The sequence below is a fragment of the Uloborus diversus genome, chromosome 6 (genome assembly GCF_026930045.1).
Source record: "Uloborus diversus isolate 005 chromosome 6, Udiv.v.3.1, whole genome shotgun sequence".
NCBI classification, from domain to species: domain Eukaryota; kingdom Metazoa; phylum Arthropoda; class Arachnida; order Araneae; family Uloboridae; genus Uloborus; species Uloborus diversus.
The window spans coordinates 84,177,064-84,197,173 of NC_072736.1; the positions used below are offsets into that span (position 1 = coordinate 84,177,064).

General features: G+C 33.4%; 1 protein-coding gene across 1 annotated transcript in view; it reads right to left on the minus strand.

Moving 5' to 3' along the window:
* Positions 1–5,072: 5,072 nt before the first annotated feature.
* LOC129225316 (guanine nucleotide-binding protein-like 1) overlaps positions 5,073–20,110 on the minus strand; it is a 48,192-nt gene continuing 33,154 nt past the window's right edge. Inside the window, exon 13 of the mRNA XM_054859908.1 lies at positions 5,073–8,356. Within this exon, the coding sequence (XP_054715883.1) occupies positions 8,109–8,356 (248 nt within the window). The 3' untranslated portion in view covers positions 5,073–8,108. The remainder of the gene's footprint in view (positions 8,357–20,110) is intronic.

Below are 20,110 nucleotides of genomic sequence, written 5' to 3' on the forward strand. Positions count from 1 at the left end.
CATCGAAAATTTCCAAAATTTTCGGTAAAAAATATTTATTTTTAAATATGAACTTTAATTTTTAGTTGAAATTTAGGTTGAGAACATTAAGATGTATCAGACAAACATGCATGAAAAGTTTTACGGAAATATATAAGAAACTTTTTGAGATATCATGCGCGCAAAACGGGAAAACCGAAGAAATCGGCACCTGAGAAAAAGAGACTTAAACAGCTGCTGTTAACATAAATCTCTACGGGGAAAGTTTACGCATTTTTGCAATAACTCAAAAAGTTTTTGGCGTATGGTAATAAATAAGGTATCAAATTGTTCAGAATAAAATTACGCATAACATATATTTTTGCCAGAAAATCGAAAATTTTGAAGATTAAAGGTCCTTAGACCCCTTAAAAAATTATTTATAAAAAAACTAACTCAAAATTCAAAATTAAAAACATGTGGGCTCGAAGTAATTTTGTACCAAATTTCAAGGTAATGGGGTCTGGATGCAGGTCAGCCACAAACTTCCCTTCACCATTTCCTTTGACGTCATTTTTTTTTTTTTTTAAATTACAGCAAACCCTCGTTTTACACGGGAGTTACGTTACTCGGAAATTCCGCGTGAATCAAAACCGCGTAAATTAAGATTAAGACTTATATCAGTGTTAAAATAGGGGTTAGGTTCCGTAGATAAAAAAAATCATTCTAGGGATTACTAATTTTATAATAATTTTAACGTGTACTTATATCGATTTCTATGCACAACACGCATAAAGAAAACAAATTAATTTAGCGTTTATGAAAAGGAGCTGGTTTAGGGTGGCTCAAAAAAAACTTTTTTTCAGCTAGAGTCCAGGACACCCCCTATTTTTTTTAGACTTCCTAATAGTATTGTGCTGTAAAAGTTTCAGCTTCTTACTCAAATTTTAAGAGGGTGCTCAATGACCCCTTAATTTAACATTAGCCGTAGCATAGAAAATGCCACATGTTTCGAAACATTTAATTTCCCTCAACTGTTTTTTTGTAAATAATTATTTTATTGCAATATATATACGAATATTACTAGTGTATATTATAATATGTAGCATTGTTTTTTCAGTTCAATGTATTTTTTTAAACCCCCCTCGACTTACGAAGCTTGGGGGAGGGAGTTGAGCATCGTCTTTCAGTTAAAAAGGAAATTAAACTTCTTCCAGTATATTACTATCCATACGTCTAAAAATATTGAGGGGTGCCCCGTTATACTCTGCTTCTTTGCAGAGCATTAACGCATTCATGATCATTTCCATGATATAACCTTCCTTCACTAACAAATCAGAAAAATCATTTCTGTTGTTGAGGAATGACTGAAAATTTTTGTTTTTTGTTCTGTGTCATCGATGTCGGTATGCTCAATGTTTTTGTCCTCCTTTGTCCAGTGAGTTCTGAACTGTGTGAGTTTAATAACTTTACTTCTGGAAAAAGCTCTCTGGAACCATTCGTATAAAATGTGTCCAGTGGCCCAAACTCGATTATTAGCATGACAAAATGCGGTTTATTAAGTGTTATCTGAAATCTTTAGGAGTTTAGATTTTAAAAGAGGGAAAATTTTATCTGTTTGCATTGACGCATCCACATAAAACCGAAACTCATCCGCGTAAAATAAAATAAAGGTGTCAAATCTTACCTGGTGGGCATCGAACCTTTTTTTCACAGTACATAATAAAAGCTCATGATCATCACATTTTCTCGAAGAATATTTCATTTTACTAGAATGGGGAGCAAGGGCGTACTTAGGGGGGAGCAGAAGGGACTCTGTAAAACCTGGCCCCCTCCCCAAAAAAATTTGAAATCACTCATTGTAAATAAGGATTTAATATTTTGCTCTGGCCCCTCCCAAAAGATATTTCTATATACGTACCTGATGGGGGTGGGGTGGGGGGCGCCGAGCAGAGGTTCTGTCGCTGTTCGAAAATGACCTAGTTACGTCCCTGAAACTGCGTTTATGTCATAGCACATTAACTGGTAGTAAAGTCTAAATCCCAGAGGAGAATTTATAATAATAAGCCTTAGGGAATAATTTTTTTTTTTCAATTATTTGAACAGCTATTAATTCTTGAAAAGTACATATAGATCTTAACAAAAGATCTAGTAAATGTGATTTTAAAAAAAAAGGCTTATTTTATTCTTTTTGATATCTATGCATAAAATATTTCACCATTTTGTTCAAAACGCTTTTTGATCATTTGTTTAGGATTTAGTTGCATTCTTTAAAATGGTTCAGAAAAAAAAAAAAAAAAAAAAAAGAAGAAAAGCCTTTGTTTTCTCAAATATGTTTTCCCCTTCATGTTTAATCATCCTAAAGGGACACAACATGAAAAGAATTAATTTTCTATTGATTTGCCACCTAATGATATAATTAATAAAATTTTATAAATTGTAATCGTTAAACTACAAAATTAGCATTACAACGCTTGTTTACGGTGTTTACTCACATAAGAGTGCATGTTTTTCAGATTTCCTGTAGTCTCCCCCCCCCCCCCCTCCACCTCGCACAAGGGCCGGCTGATGTTAAAGATTCCAGGGCCGAATTTCCTTCCCAGTCCGCCCCTGTTTAAGACCATATGAACTAACCCTGAGTATAATAGTCACTCCATAGTTCGGAGCGGGGGGTTTGTCCCCCAGAAAATTTTCAAATTTGTAGATTTAAAAATACACTTGAGCTGAGCCTTGACAATGTTTGGAAGAGAATAGGTTCGAGGGAAGTCCTCTGGAAAAGCTTCGGAGTTGTAGCTCTTAAAACGCAGTTTTAGACATATTTTTGGTCACAGGGGAGGGGGGGGGCAAGCCCCTCCCCTTTCCTGAAATTTTTTTATTTAAAGTCTTAAAAAAATGCATTTTGAACTATCTTTGGTCTACAGAATGTTAGGGGTCGCTGAAGAAGTTCGTTGGGCTCACCCTCAGGAATTTTCGAAATTGAACTCTTAAAAAATCGCGTTTGCAGACCATCTTTAGAAACGTTTAGAGAACCGACAATTTTTTGGAACAGAAACTCTCAAAATGCAATTAAAACAACTCTTTATAAAACAAAGACAAGAAAATAAAAAGATTTAACAAATAACGACTAATCAGTTAAACTTTATTTCAAATTTTAAAACCGTTGCTCAGTTTTTCAGAAACTCTCAAATGCATTTTGGGTGTTACCCTCCAAAAGGGTGTCAACTGGTTCAATGCCCCGTAGCGATGCTACTTTGATTAATACAGTAGACCCTCGTTTTACGCGGGGTTGCGTTCCAGGGAAATGCCGCGTAAATTGAGAGCTTATACTAGTATTAAAATAGGGGTTTGGTTCCGTAGATAACAAAATACTTCATTCTAGTGATAACTAATTGAGGCGGTGAGAAGCAAAGGGATGTAAGTGGCAAAATTAAAAATTTGGAGATAACCAGTACACATGGTAGGTGAACCTCTCCCCTGTCTTGGGGCAAGAGATGGTACTAGTAGCCCTGGTAGTTGCTGCTATACAGCATGATTTAAAAAAAAATTTCAATGAAAGTCTACCTAAGATCCTTAAACGCGTTTTACTCGAAACTTGAAAATAGTCCAATTACATCCCTTTGCTTCTCCCTGTCTCAATTGTATAATAAGTTTAATGTGTACGTATACTGACTTTTATACATAACATACATCGAGAAAACATAAATTGGTTTCGTGTTGTCTATAAATCATAAAGAGGAGCTGGCTATGATAGTCTTTTGGCAGTCATTAAGAATTTTTATCTGTAATTCTTTGCAGAGCATTAACGCATCCATGATCAATTGTGTCATTTCCATGATAGAGTCTTTCTTCACTAACAAATCAGAAAGATCATTTCTATTGTCTAGGAATGGTTCAAAATTTTCAGTGTGAACGTTTTTGGTTGTGTGTCACCGACGTCTGTATTTTTGTCGGTTTTGGCCTCCTTTGTCACTCCTAAAAGCTCTTCTTCCAGTGAATTCTGAAATGCGTGAGTTTAATAACTTTACTTCTGGAAAGAGCTCTGGAACCAATCGCATGAAATGTCTCCAGTGGCCCAAGCTCTATTAGTACGCCAAGATGCAGTTGTTACGCGTAATCTGCAATCTTTAGGAGTTTGGATTTTGAAAGAGGGGAAAATTTTATCCGTTTGCATTGCCGCATCCGCGTAAAACTGAAGCTCATCAGCGTAAAATCTTAAACCGCGCAAAATCGAAGCCACGTAAAATAAACATGCGTAAAACGAGTGTCTACTGTAGATTAAATATAATTTAAAATGTTGGAGAAAAAATTTAGAACTGAAGTACTTATACTTTTCCAAAACTCTTAAATCTAATTTGGCATCAGCCCCGCCCCCTTTTCAGAGGGTGTCTCCCATTGTAACTCTCCCCTCTCCCCGCGTAGTGATGCAACTGCGTTTGATAGAGTAAATATTAAAATATTTGGGGAAATTTTCTGAGCTGAAGGTTTTGTATTTTTCAAAAACTTGCAATTCCACTTTGGGTTTAACCCCCCAGACAGGTGACACCCAGGACGAACCTCCCCCTCCGTAGCGATGCCACTGCTATTAGTACTACCACTTGCCCCAAGAGAGAGGAGAGGCTCACCTCCCATTTATACTGGTTATCTCCAAATTTTTAATTTTTATACTTGCATCCCTTTGCTTCTCACTGCCTCAACTGTATTCTATCGCAAAAATACCATCATTACATAAAACATATACATTGAGAACAACACTATTTGTATCTTTTCCGCTTTTTTCAAGTGCATTGAAATGAATGAGGGATAGTGTATGTCAAAAATTTCGCTTTTTATTGCAATAAGGGGATCTTTTACAACACAAATCCCACGTTTTGACTAATAAGCCCATGTGTACACATCATAAATGATACATTTTAAGAATCCACATGCGCATTGTATTTTTGTAGTTTGCAATAACTAGAACCAATTAGTGATAGGTGTAAAGCGTCGGGTAACTGCCAGGCGGCTAACTAGTGGATAGAACTTTGAGATTTCAGACATAAAGTCCCCCACACTTCATGCTTTTTATGAGTCACTAACTTCATAGGTCAAAATAAATGAATTTCAATAAATATGGATTAGAATATATTTTTTATTCTCTATATATACATATTTCAACTGTAACAATTTAGAACAGAGAATTCAATTAGGCACTATTATACATTTACATCAATTCGAATGATTCTTACATATTTAAGGTAATAATTGATTTAAAGTTAGAGGCTAAAATTAAAATCTTACAAGAAGGGGAGATTGCCCTCCAGCAAGTCTGTCATTGAGGGGGTTAGAAAGTAATGTATTGTAGAAAGTAACATATGGGTGGGAGGGATGATTGTTGATTGATATAATATATGTATTAGCCCTGTTCTCTACCATCTTCAGAAAAAGAAAAAGAAATACGGGCCTACCCTCCAACTTTGTGGAACAAATCTTATTTGTTTGGAAAGGGGGCGGGGAGAGAAAAGTAGCAACATTTAATTGTTTTAACCTTCTACATATCATATTGCAGTCCACATTCAATATATCTTTTTCCCGCAACTTTATCCAAATTTTAAACAATCTGTCTCTATCTAACATCTTTTCCACCAATATTCCAAAAAAAAAAAAAAAAAAAAAAAAAGAAAAGAAATTAGAAATGTAGTAGGAATAATAGCAGTCTCATAAAAAAAGTCCTTTTTTTAATCAATTAGACTTAAGTCAAATTTCAGAAATGAATGTTAAAAACTTTGAGAGAAAATTTCAAATCCCAAAGGCAATAGATTTTGCTTTTCATTTAATGGTAATGTAAAATAAATTGAAAAAAGTTTCAGGCCAAAAAAAAAAAAAAAAAAATCTCCTCTTTCATAAATAAATGTTTTTATTTAATAATAAGTAAAACCTGCCATTGATAATAACATCTACATTTTTTAGGGCCACAAAGAGAGCAGGGTTTTTTAGGGTCATCCCCTGCCCTGCAGAGGCAGAATGCTTGACCTTGTTCTTTTTTGACAATGCTAGCCTAGTAATATTAATGCTAGTATAATAATTATAGTTGCACATAAAGATTTTTACAAGCCAATAAACTGAAGGGAATAAAAACTTAAGCCACTGTACGCCTCTTACTCAAAAGTTTTTGCTGTACTTTTGAATACTATATAGATAATAATTAGAGCAATTTTGTGTGCACTATTAAACAGGCTGTATTTGGTAGCCCACATAAGCATAGCAATACTAGACAATTGACAACAAGTACTCACTTTGTATGAAATTGATTATTTCAGAGGGGATCGGAAAAATTTGGGCAGTAATCCCATCCCCCTTGAATTTTAGCCCCTGAATAATAATAATAATAATAATAATAATAAAAAGAACACACATGGTTGGCATTTGGCTTTTATTGATACAAAGATTACACAGGGGAACACATTTTGGTGCACGATTTTATCAAACTGATTTTATGTGCAAAATATCAGTATGACTTGATTTTTTTTCCTATCAAGTCTTGCTTAAAAATAATAATGGTTATGTTTTTAATGTTAGCATGTTAATTTAGGCTTAAAATATAGGTTAAATTAAAACAATAGTTTCCAATATACTTCAGTATGACATTTCAATAAAATAATAAAATGTAAAATCTACAATAGTTAAATATAAAAAATAAACTAAAATTGTATTGTTCCACTGAGAAAGGTTCTGTTTGGCTATTTTGAATGAAGTTTTTTCACACAGCCTCCTTGCATATTTCTGTAGTAATGCTTTTATTTAAGCATCCCACCTGCCTTGAACTTCTCTTTTGATTTAATTATTTTTACTGTCAAATTTAGCGACTTTCCGGGTATAATGGAAGACATCTTTTACACATTTTGCACACAGATGCAGAAGTTTAAACTTTGAACTTCTCGTCAAGCCTTTAAATTTGGCGACTTTTCTTAAAATTTTGAGACTTTAAGAACTTACGTTTTGATAATTGGGGATTCGAGGGCAAACATTTCTGCGTGATAATAATAATAATAATAATAAAAAAAAAAGAAAGACTCAATATATCTTAATTTTTTTTATTATTTCACTATTTGTATGATCCCCTGGAAATATTAAAATATTAATTTGTGTATGGAAAAGGAAGATTTTTTTTAAGTAATAAAATATTACAATGATCATCACTTTAATTATGAATATTTTAAGTTCACAACTAAGATTGAACAAGTAGTATTATATATGTATACATATATACACACAATCTCTGCCAAAAAATATTTTATAACTTGAGCTAGAGGAAGCTGAAATTGACAGAAATATATGTACACTTTTTTTTTTCAGGAGAAAAATATTTTATTTACATATATTCAGATTAACATGAAGCTTATTTGTAAGCACTAGTATCTCTATAGTTTATAACAGTAGAGAAGAAAAATAGACTATAAAAATATTAATATGCAGAAACAATCATCAATATAATTTAAAAGACAAATATAAATTACTCATGGAATGCAAATAAGCAAAAATATAAATACTAGACTTTATATGAAATCAGAAACAACAGCAGGCACAATTTCTACTTTTTACATTTAAAGATGTGTGCATAGTTCTGTGAAATTTAGGTAATCCAAACTTTAACTCTACATATTACTAGGTATTGAAATACTGATGTTTTTGCCCAGGTAATCAAATCATGCACAAATTATTCATAGAATGGTGGTCTAAAACTAAGGTTATAAACACACCTGTGATATACAGGGTGTGGAAAAAACTGATTTATGTGTAGAAATATTAAGAGTAGAAAATGTTTTCAAATAGATTAATTGGAATTTCATTTGAGTCGAGGGATTAAACTGATTAAATAAAAGAGAAACTTTTTAAATGGCATATTGTCTGATAAGAATTTAAGGATTGAACCTTGAAACTGTGTAGTTTATTGAACTTTAAAATTCAGTTCCTGAAAATTTTAGAATAAGGTTGGAAATTTTATTTAATAAAAAAATAAAGGAATAGCATAACGTATGACAAATGAAAATTAGGAAACTTACGGATCTGAAGAAAAGAGAAAAATTGTGCATAAAATTTAAGCAGGAAAAGAAAAAAAAGAAAATGCTCTATTAATGAAAAAAATGCTTTGATTAACTGGGCTAAGGTAATGCCTAACAAGTGACTTCTTCACCCAAAAGCTTGAATTTATTGTCAGAGGACGGGGCTTCTGCACTGTCTTCACTATCAGCTTCATCATTCCTAGAATCATCTTCCTCTTCACTATCTGACTCATCGTAGTCTTCTGTATCCTCCGAAATTTTTACAGTTTTGATTTGAGATGAAATTGCTTCCCCATGTTTTCCACGGTGCGCTTGCACAGTTAAGATTTCATGGAGACCAGCATGATTTTTCCACATTTCTTTAATGAAAGAAGCAAACGAATTTAAGAATATTATAATATATATATTTTTTTTGTTTGCTTTATTTATAAATACAGTTGGTGCTCAATTTTGTGAACTCTTCTAATTTACAAACTAGGTACCAGTCCAGAAAAATCGTACATTGAAACAATAAAATTTTCTTTCATTTTTATGAACTGGAAAAAATTACTTTTTTACAAACTCCCAGAGGTCACACTCAGTGAAATAGGTTTGTAGTAGCTTTTGGAGCAGGGAAAATCAAATTTTGTAGCAGGGTAGGAGCTTTTATATAGATATTTATGTTGGGAGGAGCTCAAGGCAAATATGAAAAATTTCCAAATTTAGTTTAAATAATTAAAATTTTATTCACAATGAGTAGTTTTTGAATTTACTTTGGGAGGACCTTGGTTTCCCTTAAAACTACCATTGTAGCAGAGGGGGAAGAAGGAACTCCTTTTTTTCGTTCAGATGCATAAACCGTAATCTTAACTAATTCAGTTTAAAACTTTCACAACCTTAAAAGACTCCACTGTCATCATCAAAAATCTTTTTTAAATAAAGTATTTTTAAGACTATATTAATAATAAAGCTATGATGCTTTATAATTCTAAGGAATAACATGTTTGATTGCCGAAATCCTTAATTTCTGGAAAAAAAAAAGTGACATCCTAAGTGATTTTTAAAAACTTTGTAAACCGTATCTCTGGCAAGTGTAGTAAAAATTAAACACATTTTTGCGAATATTGCTCTCTTGAGCTGACATGGATGCAATCGGGTTGAAATTTTCGACAGGGAGTGACAAAAGAATACAAGTGCTTCCTCAACGAAAGTTGTGATATGAGTGCTTAAAACAATCATCAACAGAGTAATTAATGTTTTAGTGACAAATTGCATACATTACAAAATAATTGAGCATTACAGAAATGGTTGCAATTGAGTTTTAAAAAACATGAAAGACCATGCCTGGCAGGGTTAGAAAATATCATGATACTTTCGAATATATCAAAAATATCGGATATTTTGCTATCCGATACTTTTAGTCAGTGCAAACTAGAGTCGTTTAACAGTAACTGCATCTTCAAATCACTGCTGTTTTTTTTATATTATTATTATAATATATAGAACTGTAATTAATGTTTCTTTCATTATTTATGCATAAATATACATTTTATGCAAAAACTTACGTAGTTTAAATGACATTAAATGACTGACATCTATAATAATTTGCGATAATTTAATGCTTGAGGATAAAATATAACATAATTAAAGTTAATACTGGCTGTTATATTGGTTATTGACTATTATATTCATGTACTCTATAAAACTGACTACAAATATACATCACCCCTGTAAAAAAAAAATCAAACAAAAACATCACAGGTATTTCAATATTAATATTTCACTTTTAAAATATTGTTTATTTTAATTGAGTTACTTTAGCACCAGCTGCTTCACTCAATTTTCTTTTGTTATTCAAAAATAAAAAATATGTATTAGTCAGTGCACAGCCATAAAACATTATCCTTTATCATACCAACCAACCAACCATTGATTTTTAACGAGGAATTGTTCATCTATATTAGTATTGTTACATTACTAAACTTAAAAAATAAAAAATAGAAAAACAATATAAATTACATTATATCATGTTTATACATAGCGTGTTATTTTTATTAATAAATGGATGGATAATATTGATATGATTAATACACATAATTTTTGTATTGCAAATCTTGCAGTTTGAAATCGAAAATATCAAAATGTCATGATATTTTCAAAATAAATATATTCTGGTGCCTGGTATGTAAAAGCGTAATGACAGCCAAAATGCGTAAATCTTAAAATGCCAAAATTAGCTTTAAAACAATAGAATTTTTTTTAAAAAAGGTATAACATTTTGTTTTGGTGTAGGAAATGCTAAAATAATTTGTAGCAGATTTTTCTGTCTGTAGTTATTTGTCAAAGGATGGTGACCCCTGAACTCCACATAATGTCGAAGTTCTCCTTAAGAATTCTAGCAGCTAGACTGAAATTCTGAGGGAAAAAGGCAATCCCTTTCACTCTCATTGCAATTTTATATTTCCCTACCATAGATTCTATTCCTACAAAGAAATTACTTAATTTAAATGATCAGTGCACATGGATTAACAATCTGAATTTTTGGATGTTTGGGTTTAGTTTTATAGTCTGGGTTTCAATGTCTGCATTAAGAAATTTCTATTACAGCAGATGCCGGTAAATTGAATCAGTGGTTAATTGAATCAGTTGCTTTAATGAATCAAATTGTCAAAAACAGAATAAAATTCAGCTATATCGAATTAACCACTTTATTGAATCAGCCGCTAAATGGAATCAAAACTGTTCAGAACAAATGAGGACTGTTTTATCAAAAGGGAATATATTCATTTTCCAAAAATGTTCAGGTGGTGAGAAAAACGAGTTAGGGTAAGAGCAAATTAGTTTTATCAATTTCTCTGGGTACACAATTGAGCACAAAAGCACAGCAAATCATAGTCCATAGTAGGAAATGTTTGTGTAAAAAAAACAAGGAGATATAGCCATCTTAATTTCGGATATGTGCGCTTTTGAACGAAAACCTGAATGTTAAAAATTCCCATTTCACCAAAACTCTAATATTTCACCTTCTCATATTCTCTTATCAAAGTACATGAACCTAAAAGTTGTGGATTAAAATTTGAGGGTTTTGAACATAGGTGCTCCTTTGGATCTAAAAGTCTTCATACAACAGATTCTTTCAGGATATGTCCCCTTTTGTTCAAAATAAAACGTGCAGGGGACAGATTTGTTACCATTTGATCAAAAAGGCACACTTTACCCTTAAATAAAATAGGATTTTCCACATTTGGACTTTTTGAGAGTACCTTGAAAAAGGTCATCTGAAAGATTTAGAAAATGTCATAAAATGAATTTTTTTAAAAAGTGGATAAAAGTGGTCAAAAGTCCCTTTTGATTACTCCTCGAATGTGATTCATATAAGTGGGGGCCACTGTTGTATCGATTAAAGATGAATAATATTGTTTCTAATCAAACTAAAATTAAAGATTACTTCAAGGAGGGATGCTTAGATAAAAGTGATTAAGAGAATACTGTTATTGAATGCACTAATTTTGTCAAACTAAGACTTTTTTAATTAATTTTTGACATAAGAATTTTCATTCCTTTCATTTTTGGATTACAAGTGTATTCAGGGTCAAAGGTCAGTTAAGTCATTGACACATGACTTAACTGACCTTTTGAGGTTTGAATATCAGCTTTCATCATAGTTGACATCTCCTAATATAAAAATATGACCTTTTTACTGTAACTAAATTAGTGAACTTGTAGTGCAGTGGATTTTAGTATTTTTGCTCAAAATTTTGAGGCCATATTTCTCAAAGAAGATACTTGACTTGAAAAAAAAAATTGATTTGTAATGTTCAAGGGCCACTTCTGGCAGGTAAGGGATTACATTCTCGAAGAAAGTGCAAAACGAGTCTCACTCAGTAGTGTAACTAGGGGTTGGCAGGAATGGCTCTTGCCAAAGGCACAGCAGCTAGGGGGGCGGAATTTCAACTGATTTTTAAAAAAAAATGTTTAAGATTTTTTTTTTGACCATAGAACTTGAAAAATGCTTAAAAAAAAACCTCGCAAGAAAAAGAGCTAAAGACACATACATAACATCTACTGAGAAGGAACATTGGGCATCATTGAAAACAATTCTAAAAAAGAAAATAAGGAAAAAAAAATACAATACTGCCTCCTATTTGTTGAATAAACAAAATGTTCCAAAAAAAAAAGTTTTTTGGAGGTCACAATGACCTCCGGTGACTTCTCATGTGGGCAACCCTGGAGGGGGGGGGGGACGCAATTTCTTTAGTTTGCCAGGGGCGCTAAATCCCATAGTTACGCTACTGATCCCACTAGTGTATAGGTTGACATGTCCATCTCGTCTCTTCTTGGCAGACTGTGGAGGATAAGGAGGCAAAGTGCTGCTTTAGTTTATATCAGTGGCGGATCCACAGGGGGGGCGATTGGGGCGATCGCCCCCCCCCCCCCAACAGACTTCGTGGTTTTTTTTTTTTTTTTTTTACTATTAGGTTGCATACCAAAATAAATCGTTTTTGTTTGAACACTTTCTGAAGAATAATCTAATTTTTTTTCAAATTCAAAATTTATACATTAAATTTTTTTCATTTATGCTCAAAATTTAAATGATAAATGTTAAAAATGGAAAGCGTATTTCCTTCTCAGCATTTGTTTTATATCGTTCGAAGGTGTAATCATTCCTGCATATTTATAACTGGTGCCATACATACGTTTTATTTTTACTCCTGGGGGGGGGGGGGGTATTACATATTCCCTTAATTTGCGGTTTTTTAGTTGATTGATATGAAAATACGGGGTTTTTTTTCTCCTGTATCTATTTGATAAATTTAATTATTTTATATATAAATGTGAGTTGATAAAGTCAGTAGCATTGCTACGGTGGCGCGGATGGGTTTGCCCTAGGTGGCACCCGAAATTGATCTTCAACTTTTTTTAAAAAATTTAAATGCTTCAATTCTAAAAAAAATTCCCCAACATTTCAATTTATATTAAAAATTATTTTGCAGGGCGGGGCTAAGCCGGGTGACACCCCCAAGAGTGTGACACTAAAATGAATATGAGAAATTTCGATGTTTCAATTCTGAATTTTATTTCCAACATGAAAAAAAAATATTTTTTTTCTATCAAACATATTGGTCTCACTAGAAGGGCATTTGAGGCGGCTGGTACTCATATGGAGTGGGGCGGGGGGGGGGGGGGAGACACCCAAAACGCATGTAAGAGTTCCGGAAAAATGTAAATACCAACAGAAATTCGCATATGTTTTATAATCTCGCAAATGCATTGGTATCAATACGAGGGAAACGTTTATTTCGGATGATATCCCTCTCGGGGGGGGGGGGACACAATTTCGTTTTGTTTATGAATATTGTATGAACTTCGTTTCTTTCATCGAACATTGAATAAGGTTTTTTTTCGCCTTCGGTTGATGGGGAGGGGTGAGGGGTGATAGCCCAGATTACCACCCCGGTTGACATTCAAGTTTGCTACGCCACTGATTAAGTGTAATTTAACAATGTTGTAACAGAATATGGTTTTTTAACAGATCAATTTTTTTTTAATTGTTAAAAGATCTTTTCTGTCTCTTGTATTTCGCAGTTCCTAGTAAAATCTTATTCAAACAAAAGTAAACTACACTTAAAACGTTTTATTTTGATCCTAAATTTATTTTAATACTGGTTAAATACTGGAAAATTATGTTTTGTATAACGAAAATTAACCGCTTTATTTGCTTCTGGTTCTATCATAAAAGCAATTTTTGTTACAAGATTTATTTCGATACATCTTTATTTAAACTTTTGTTTCGCGCGCGCCGCTATTTGTAGTTTTTTCTTCTTCTTTAAACTTAATCTTGTTTAATTGTTTTTATATATCTCGCTATCAGTTTTAATTTCTTCGCTTTACAAATTATTGTTACTATTGCTAATATAATAAAATTATTATCTTTGTTATTACTGTTATTATTTTGACTTATTTGTGAAACTTCAGTTAATACTTTACAATACAAACTTTTACAATACAATAAGCGTTACTTTACAATAAACAATAGTCAGAACTTTCAGTCATCTCCGTGTCATAGATGTTTTATATTTCAGATAACTTTATGTAAATAGTAAATAAGCCAACTCAGCAGTTTTTAATCGTTTGCTTTTGTGATTTTTTTCTATTTTATTCAATGCTTTTATAAGATAGAGAGTAATCCTTTGACATCTCATAATTTTCCTTTGAATAGAGATGAATAAATAAACTGTGCTTTTTCTTAATCGAATATCTTTTTTTTTTCTCAACCTTCAAGAATATTGTGTAACTAGCTTTTGCCCGCGGCTCCGCTCACGTTGATGTAGTTTTTTTTCAATTGATTCAAGTTAATGGTCATTACAGGCAGAGGTCAAATAGTTACCAAAACATTGTTTGTCTCTAGTTTCGCCGACATTTCAAATTTCCTGCCCCCTTAAATGTATCAAAAGGTATGATCAAAACTGAAAATTAGGGGGAAAGAGAGTAAATGAAATGTTGGCAAAACTGAGAAGAAACCCAAAAATCACAAAAAATAAATCACGAAAACGTTCAGGAGTTGTAAAGAAGTCAGTTTGGGTAATTCCCAAAAAATCCAATTCGAGTGAGGTCAACTATTCTTAAATAAAGTGAAACAGTTCCCTTAAAATCCCGATCTCCATCAAATACATAATATCCAGCGCTACTTTGGCAATCTAAATTATTGTATAATGTGTAACTTCGTACCGTAGAAATCGTCCCAAAATAGGGTCAACAATGATGCTACTTGAAATGTTTCCAATAAACAGTAAAAATTTGGCAATTGTTTGAAATTGAGTTCAAAGACAAAGTAATGGAAGTTTTTACGCTGTTTATGAATTTGCGAATTAGTTGGCGAATTATTTTACGTGTTAACAAATTTCAAGAAAGAAATATTCAAGAAATGGCGGTACTTGGTTACATGGTGAAAACCGAGAAACAGTATTGCGTAGTCTTTAGCTTCAAAAACAGCGACAGTTGAAAAAAATGCCAAATGCCTTAGCTATTGAAATGATTCCACAAAAAAGGTTTGGCTAGATTCCAGCTGATCGATTAAATACCCAGTCAATACAAATAAATAAAAAAAACCATTAATTGCCTCAAAGTTGCATTAAAATGGAAAAAAAATCAGCCAAATCCATGTATTATTTGCCAATCTTGTGCAAAAATCTTACTTCAAGATTTGACTTGAGAAAAGCCTTGAACAGTCACGAAAAGCAAAGATAGTCAACAATACAACAATAGTAGTTATCGACAGGGAGTTGAGATGATACACTAAATATTGTATTGAGTTAAGGAAAACCTTTGAACATGGAACTAAAAAGCTCATAACTCGTTTTTTATTCTACTCAGAAATTTCGAACAGGTGCCATCTTCAGCAGAAAAATCAGAGCTTTCGATGGACATATAATGTTAATATGTGCAAGTATTTTTTCATCCCCTTATTAGAGAATTTATACGAAAATTGTGTTTTATTGCCCCCCTAAGGGGGTTTTGCCCCCCATTATGGGACGAAAACTACCCTATGTGTTATTCTGATGCATAAGCTATATTATTGTAAAGTTTCATCAAAATCCATTCAGTAGTTTTTGCGTGAAAGAGTAACAAACATCCATACATCCATACAGACAAACTTTCGCATATATAATAGTAGTAAGATAATATGTATTTTTACCCAAGTGGTAATAAATTTACCTTATGTTTGACTTATTTCTATTGCTATTATTTTTTCCTTATTATTAGTTTTTTTTATTTTAATTTCCTATTTTCTCCTACTTCATTTTCATTCTTTTTTCTTCGAAAAAAGAATTACACCGGAGTCTGAGAAAGCACGGCAATCGTCCGAGAAGAATCCTTCCTACTCAATACCTTTAAGTAATCGGAACCATATGTTTTTTTCGACCCATGTGTTTACCCCAAGGGAACAACGCGGGTGCAGCTTTATACCATTCGTTTCGAAAGCCGCTTTTCCCCCAAAAATCAAGACAAAGACAATTTCAAGGAAAGGAGCTCTTTACCGGTTTTCGTGTCAATTGTCGTCTTGTTCTTATCAGTGGTTTGGACTAACCGTCATTTTTTGCGGGAGGAACACTAACACATATCCTACACGTAGTGCTTTATTGAAACGTTTGCTAGTAAAGAGTTGTCATTCAAACTCTCCAGTTTTCCTGGCTTAGATTCGAGGATATTTTCAACTTTAGCGCTTTTGCTATTATTAAATATGGATTCTGGAGATGATGGCTGCGATGGCGGTGACCGTGCTGGTGCTCAGAAACGACGTAGTGGAACTCTGATTTCGTACTTTGCAAAAAAGTCACGAAACAATGCTAAGGAAAAGGAATCTGTTACATGCTCAGATGCTACGACATCAAATGTTGCTACCAGCCGGCAACAGGCAACAGCTGATGGTTGCAGTTTTTCGTCAACTACTGAAACTGGGGTACAAGCAACTACATCTTTATGTAACAATGCTGGTATTGACGGTAACTGTACAGATATTGGCTTAATCAACGAAAGTACACTCAACGATTTTCAAAAACATGAACTGTTGACTAACCATTGGAAACCTCCTATCAAATTTCAGTTTCCATATTCAGAGCACAAAAAGAATGGTCGGGTAGAGAAGAGGTATGCAAGTGCAAAGTATCTCGAACAATACGACTGGCTGGTATTTTCTCCTTCACAAAAGGGCTATTTTTATAAGGCCTGTGCCCTCTTTGCTGTTTGTGGAGGATTTAAGAAAACTGTTCCGTTATCTAAACTCGTGAAGAAACCTCTGAAGAGTTTCGCCAAATTGACAGGAAAGGATGGAGACCTCACAGTCCATGCCTGCAATATCTACCATAAGGAAGCATCGGAGGTCGCTGCTAATTTTTTACAGACATATGAGAACCCTGCATCTGAGATAGTGAATCAACTGCTAACGCATAGACAGGAGCAAATGGACCAGAACAAGAAAGCTTTGGTATTAATAGCGGAAACAGTTCTTTTGTGCGGCCGCCAGAATATCGCTTTTCGTGGTCATCGTGACGACGGGGTGCTAGTGCAAGAGCCTGTGACAGAAAATGAAGGAAATTTTAGGGCGTTACTCCGGTTCCGAGTTTCGACAGGCGATGAAAATTTGGAGCGACACTTGCGCACATCTTCTTCCCGCAATTCCTACGTCAGTAAAACTGCCCAAAATGAACTGATCGAATGTTGTGGCAAAGAAATTCAGAGGACAATTCTTGAACGAGTGAAGAAATCAATATACTACAGTATCATTTTTGACAAAACAACGGATGTTAGTCATTCATCCCAGTTGTCCCTTGTGCTCCGGTACACATTCAAAGAAACTGACAACGTGGAGGTGCGGGAGGACTTTTTTTCCTTTGTGAATTTATATGAGTCAATGGAAAAAAGTGATGAACAGAGCGAACTTCGACTGACCGGAGAGAAATTGGGAAAGCAGGTGGTGAAGCTGCTGAAGGAGAATGGCCTTCCACTAGAAAACTGCATTGGTATATCAACAGACACCTGTAGCATTATGGTATCCGAACAACACGGTGCAGTAAAACAAATTCAGAAGACAGCATCAACCGCTGTTCACAGCCCATGTTACAATCACTAACTAAACCTTTCTCTTTCTAAATCAAGTTCCGTTGCTTCAATTAGGAATGTGATTGGTGTAATTAAACAAGTTGCGTCATTTTTTAACGGCTCAGCGAAGCGGACCGAAGTCATTCGGCGGAAATTAGGGAGCCAGCTTATGTCACTCGTAGAAACAAGATGGGCTGAGCGGCACGACAGTGTCATGAAGTTTCGCGAGGACTTTGCTGGAATTGTAGATGCGTTGGAAGAAATATGAAATTGGCAGGACTTAAGTACTTCCACAAAAGCGAAAACGCTAACCCTGTCACTGTGCAACACAGAATTCATTGTTTCTTTGCTCAGCTTATCAAAAGTATTAAGCTTAACCGTTGCGCTAAGCCGGTACCTCTAGCAAGAAGATTTAGACATAGCAACTGCTACTGGAGCCGTGGAGGATGTTATGGAGGTGTTGACCAAGCTCCGGGAAAATGCTGATGAAGAGTTTAGCAGTATTTTTCAAAAGGTAATAGAAATTTGTGAGACCATAGGTCTAGAAGTAAAAATACCGCGCATTACAGTCAAGCAAACGCAGCGAGGGAATGTTCCAGCTGAGAACGCAGAGATGTATTATCGGCGAAAGGTATTCCTGCCTTTACTTGACTTTATTTGTCAAGACATACAGTCTCGCTTCAGTGCCGCAAATTTGGAAGCCTTGGAGCTGAAATATCTTCTCCCAAAGCACCTAATAAAGAAGGATGTTAAATCAAGTACCATTAATAATCTGAGTAGTCGATACTGGAAGTTGGCTAAAGCCAGCAGTGAGCACGAGATGAGAAGAGTTCTGGCTGCCGAAGTCACTCTCTGGCAAGCTAAGTTGCGAAGGATGGCCAGAAATGAAAGCAGAACACCAACAGTAGCTGAAGCTTTTGATGAGTGCGACAACAGTGTTTTTCCGATGATTAAATTCCTGTATCAACTTCTGTTGACACTACCAATAAGTGTCGCAAGTGCTGAGCGTAGTTTTTCGGCCCTGAAACGCCTTAAAGACTTGGCTAAGAAATTCTATGTCTCAAGAAAGATAAGTGGGCTTGGCACTTCTCCATGTTCACCAAGACATTGAGCTGAAGGCTGTAAATGTCGTGGAAAGATTTATGAAAACGAAGAATCGTAGACTGCAAATAGGAGAATAGAGACACAGTTTATTTTCCCACCTCAAGAGCAGCATCCAATCCCTGCCTTCCACACAATTTTCATATTTCTCCAAATTGTTGGAAATTATGTCTTTAGCAATTAAGGGTATTTATTTTACAAACCAGTTTTAAAAAGTAATTCTGATATTGTATTTAAAATTTCTTTTATTTGCCGTTTTTAAACATTTAATGCCTCTCATTCTGAAAAAGGCAATTTCTTTGCATCCGATATGGGAATAGGATTTTTCTGTTTTGTTTACTACTTTTTATAAAGAGACATATTTTTTTTATTATTAAAACTAATTTAAACATTTTAAAACGAAGCTGCGTGCCTTTTGAGAGTGTCAAATGTCATTAAATGCTGACTTAATTTTACTTTTGTATCAATTGTTTTAAATTTTGTAGTTTATATACATAACATTTCCAGCTAATATCTTACTTCTGCATAAATAAGTAAATGAAATATTAGACTAAGGGAAAACTAAAAATTAGTTGTGAGTATTTTGATTTTACCTTAAAAAATAAATCCATTACTGCTGCAAAGTGTAAATGAAGTATGTATCTTTTGTATATTAATTGTAAATTTTTTATTTATTCATTTACTGTGTTTTTTATTTTGATGTTTTTATTTTCAAAACTGAAATATCTTCGAATGCGCTATGCAATCGAACTTTTCTCAGCTTTCTATTTCGTATGTTATAAAAGGTAAACAAAAGCAAACATTATTTTTATTTTTGTTTAAATCATGAATTGAAATATTTTGAACGAAATTCTAGGCTCAAATGATAGAAGTTAAATGCTGTATTACTATTTTAATTTTTTTTTCAAAACTGTTTTAATTTTTGAAACATATACGTATTATTTTTACTTTTCAAGTCTGTGTTTATAAGTACGTGAAATCTCAGAATCAACTCAGATTGTATAGATTAAGAAATTTGCATTTTCTAACATTTAAATTATTTTCTATATTCAGTCATAAATTGAATTTTCATTAATTTCAAAATATTTCCTTTTCGACAGAAAACTCTGTTTGCAGAATTTGATATTTGAAATTAAAGTAAATATTTTTTTCAATCTTTAAAACATAAAAATTTCTGAATAAATATTGAATAAAACAAATTCTATTAGTGAACTTTGGTAGTTGCTTGTTTTCATTTTTTCTGCAATCATTAGACATTATTTTTATTCAAAAATGTATTACTGAGGAGATTCATAGAAATGCCTCATAAATCCATGTCATATCGATCTCTGAAAATCCCACGTTACATTAGAATGGTATTTTTTTTCATTCCATAATAGGATTAGAGAAAATTTATAAAAAATGACGATATAAGGGAATGTATTTCCTTTATT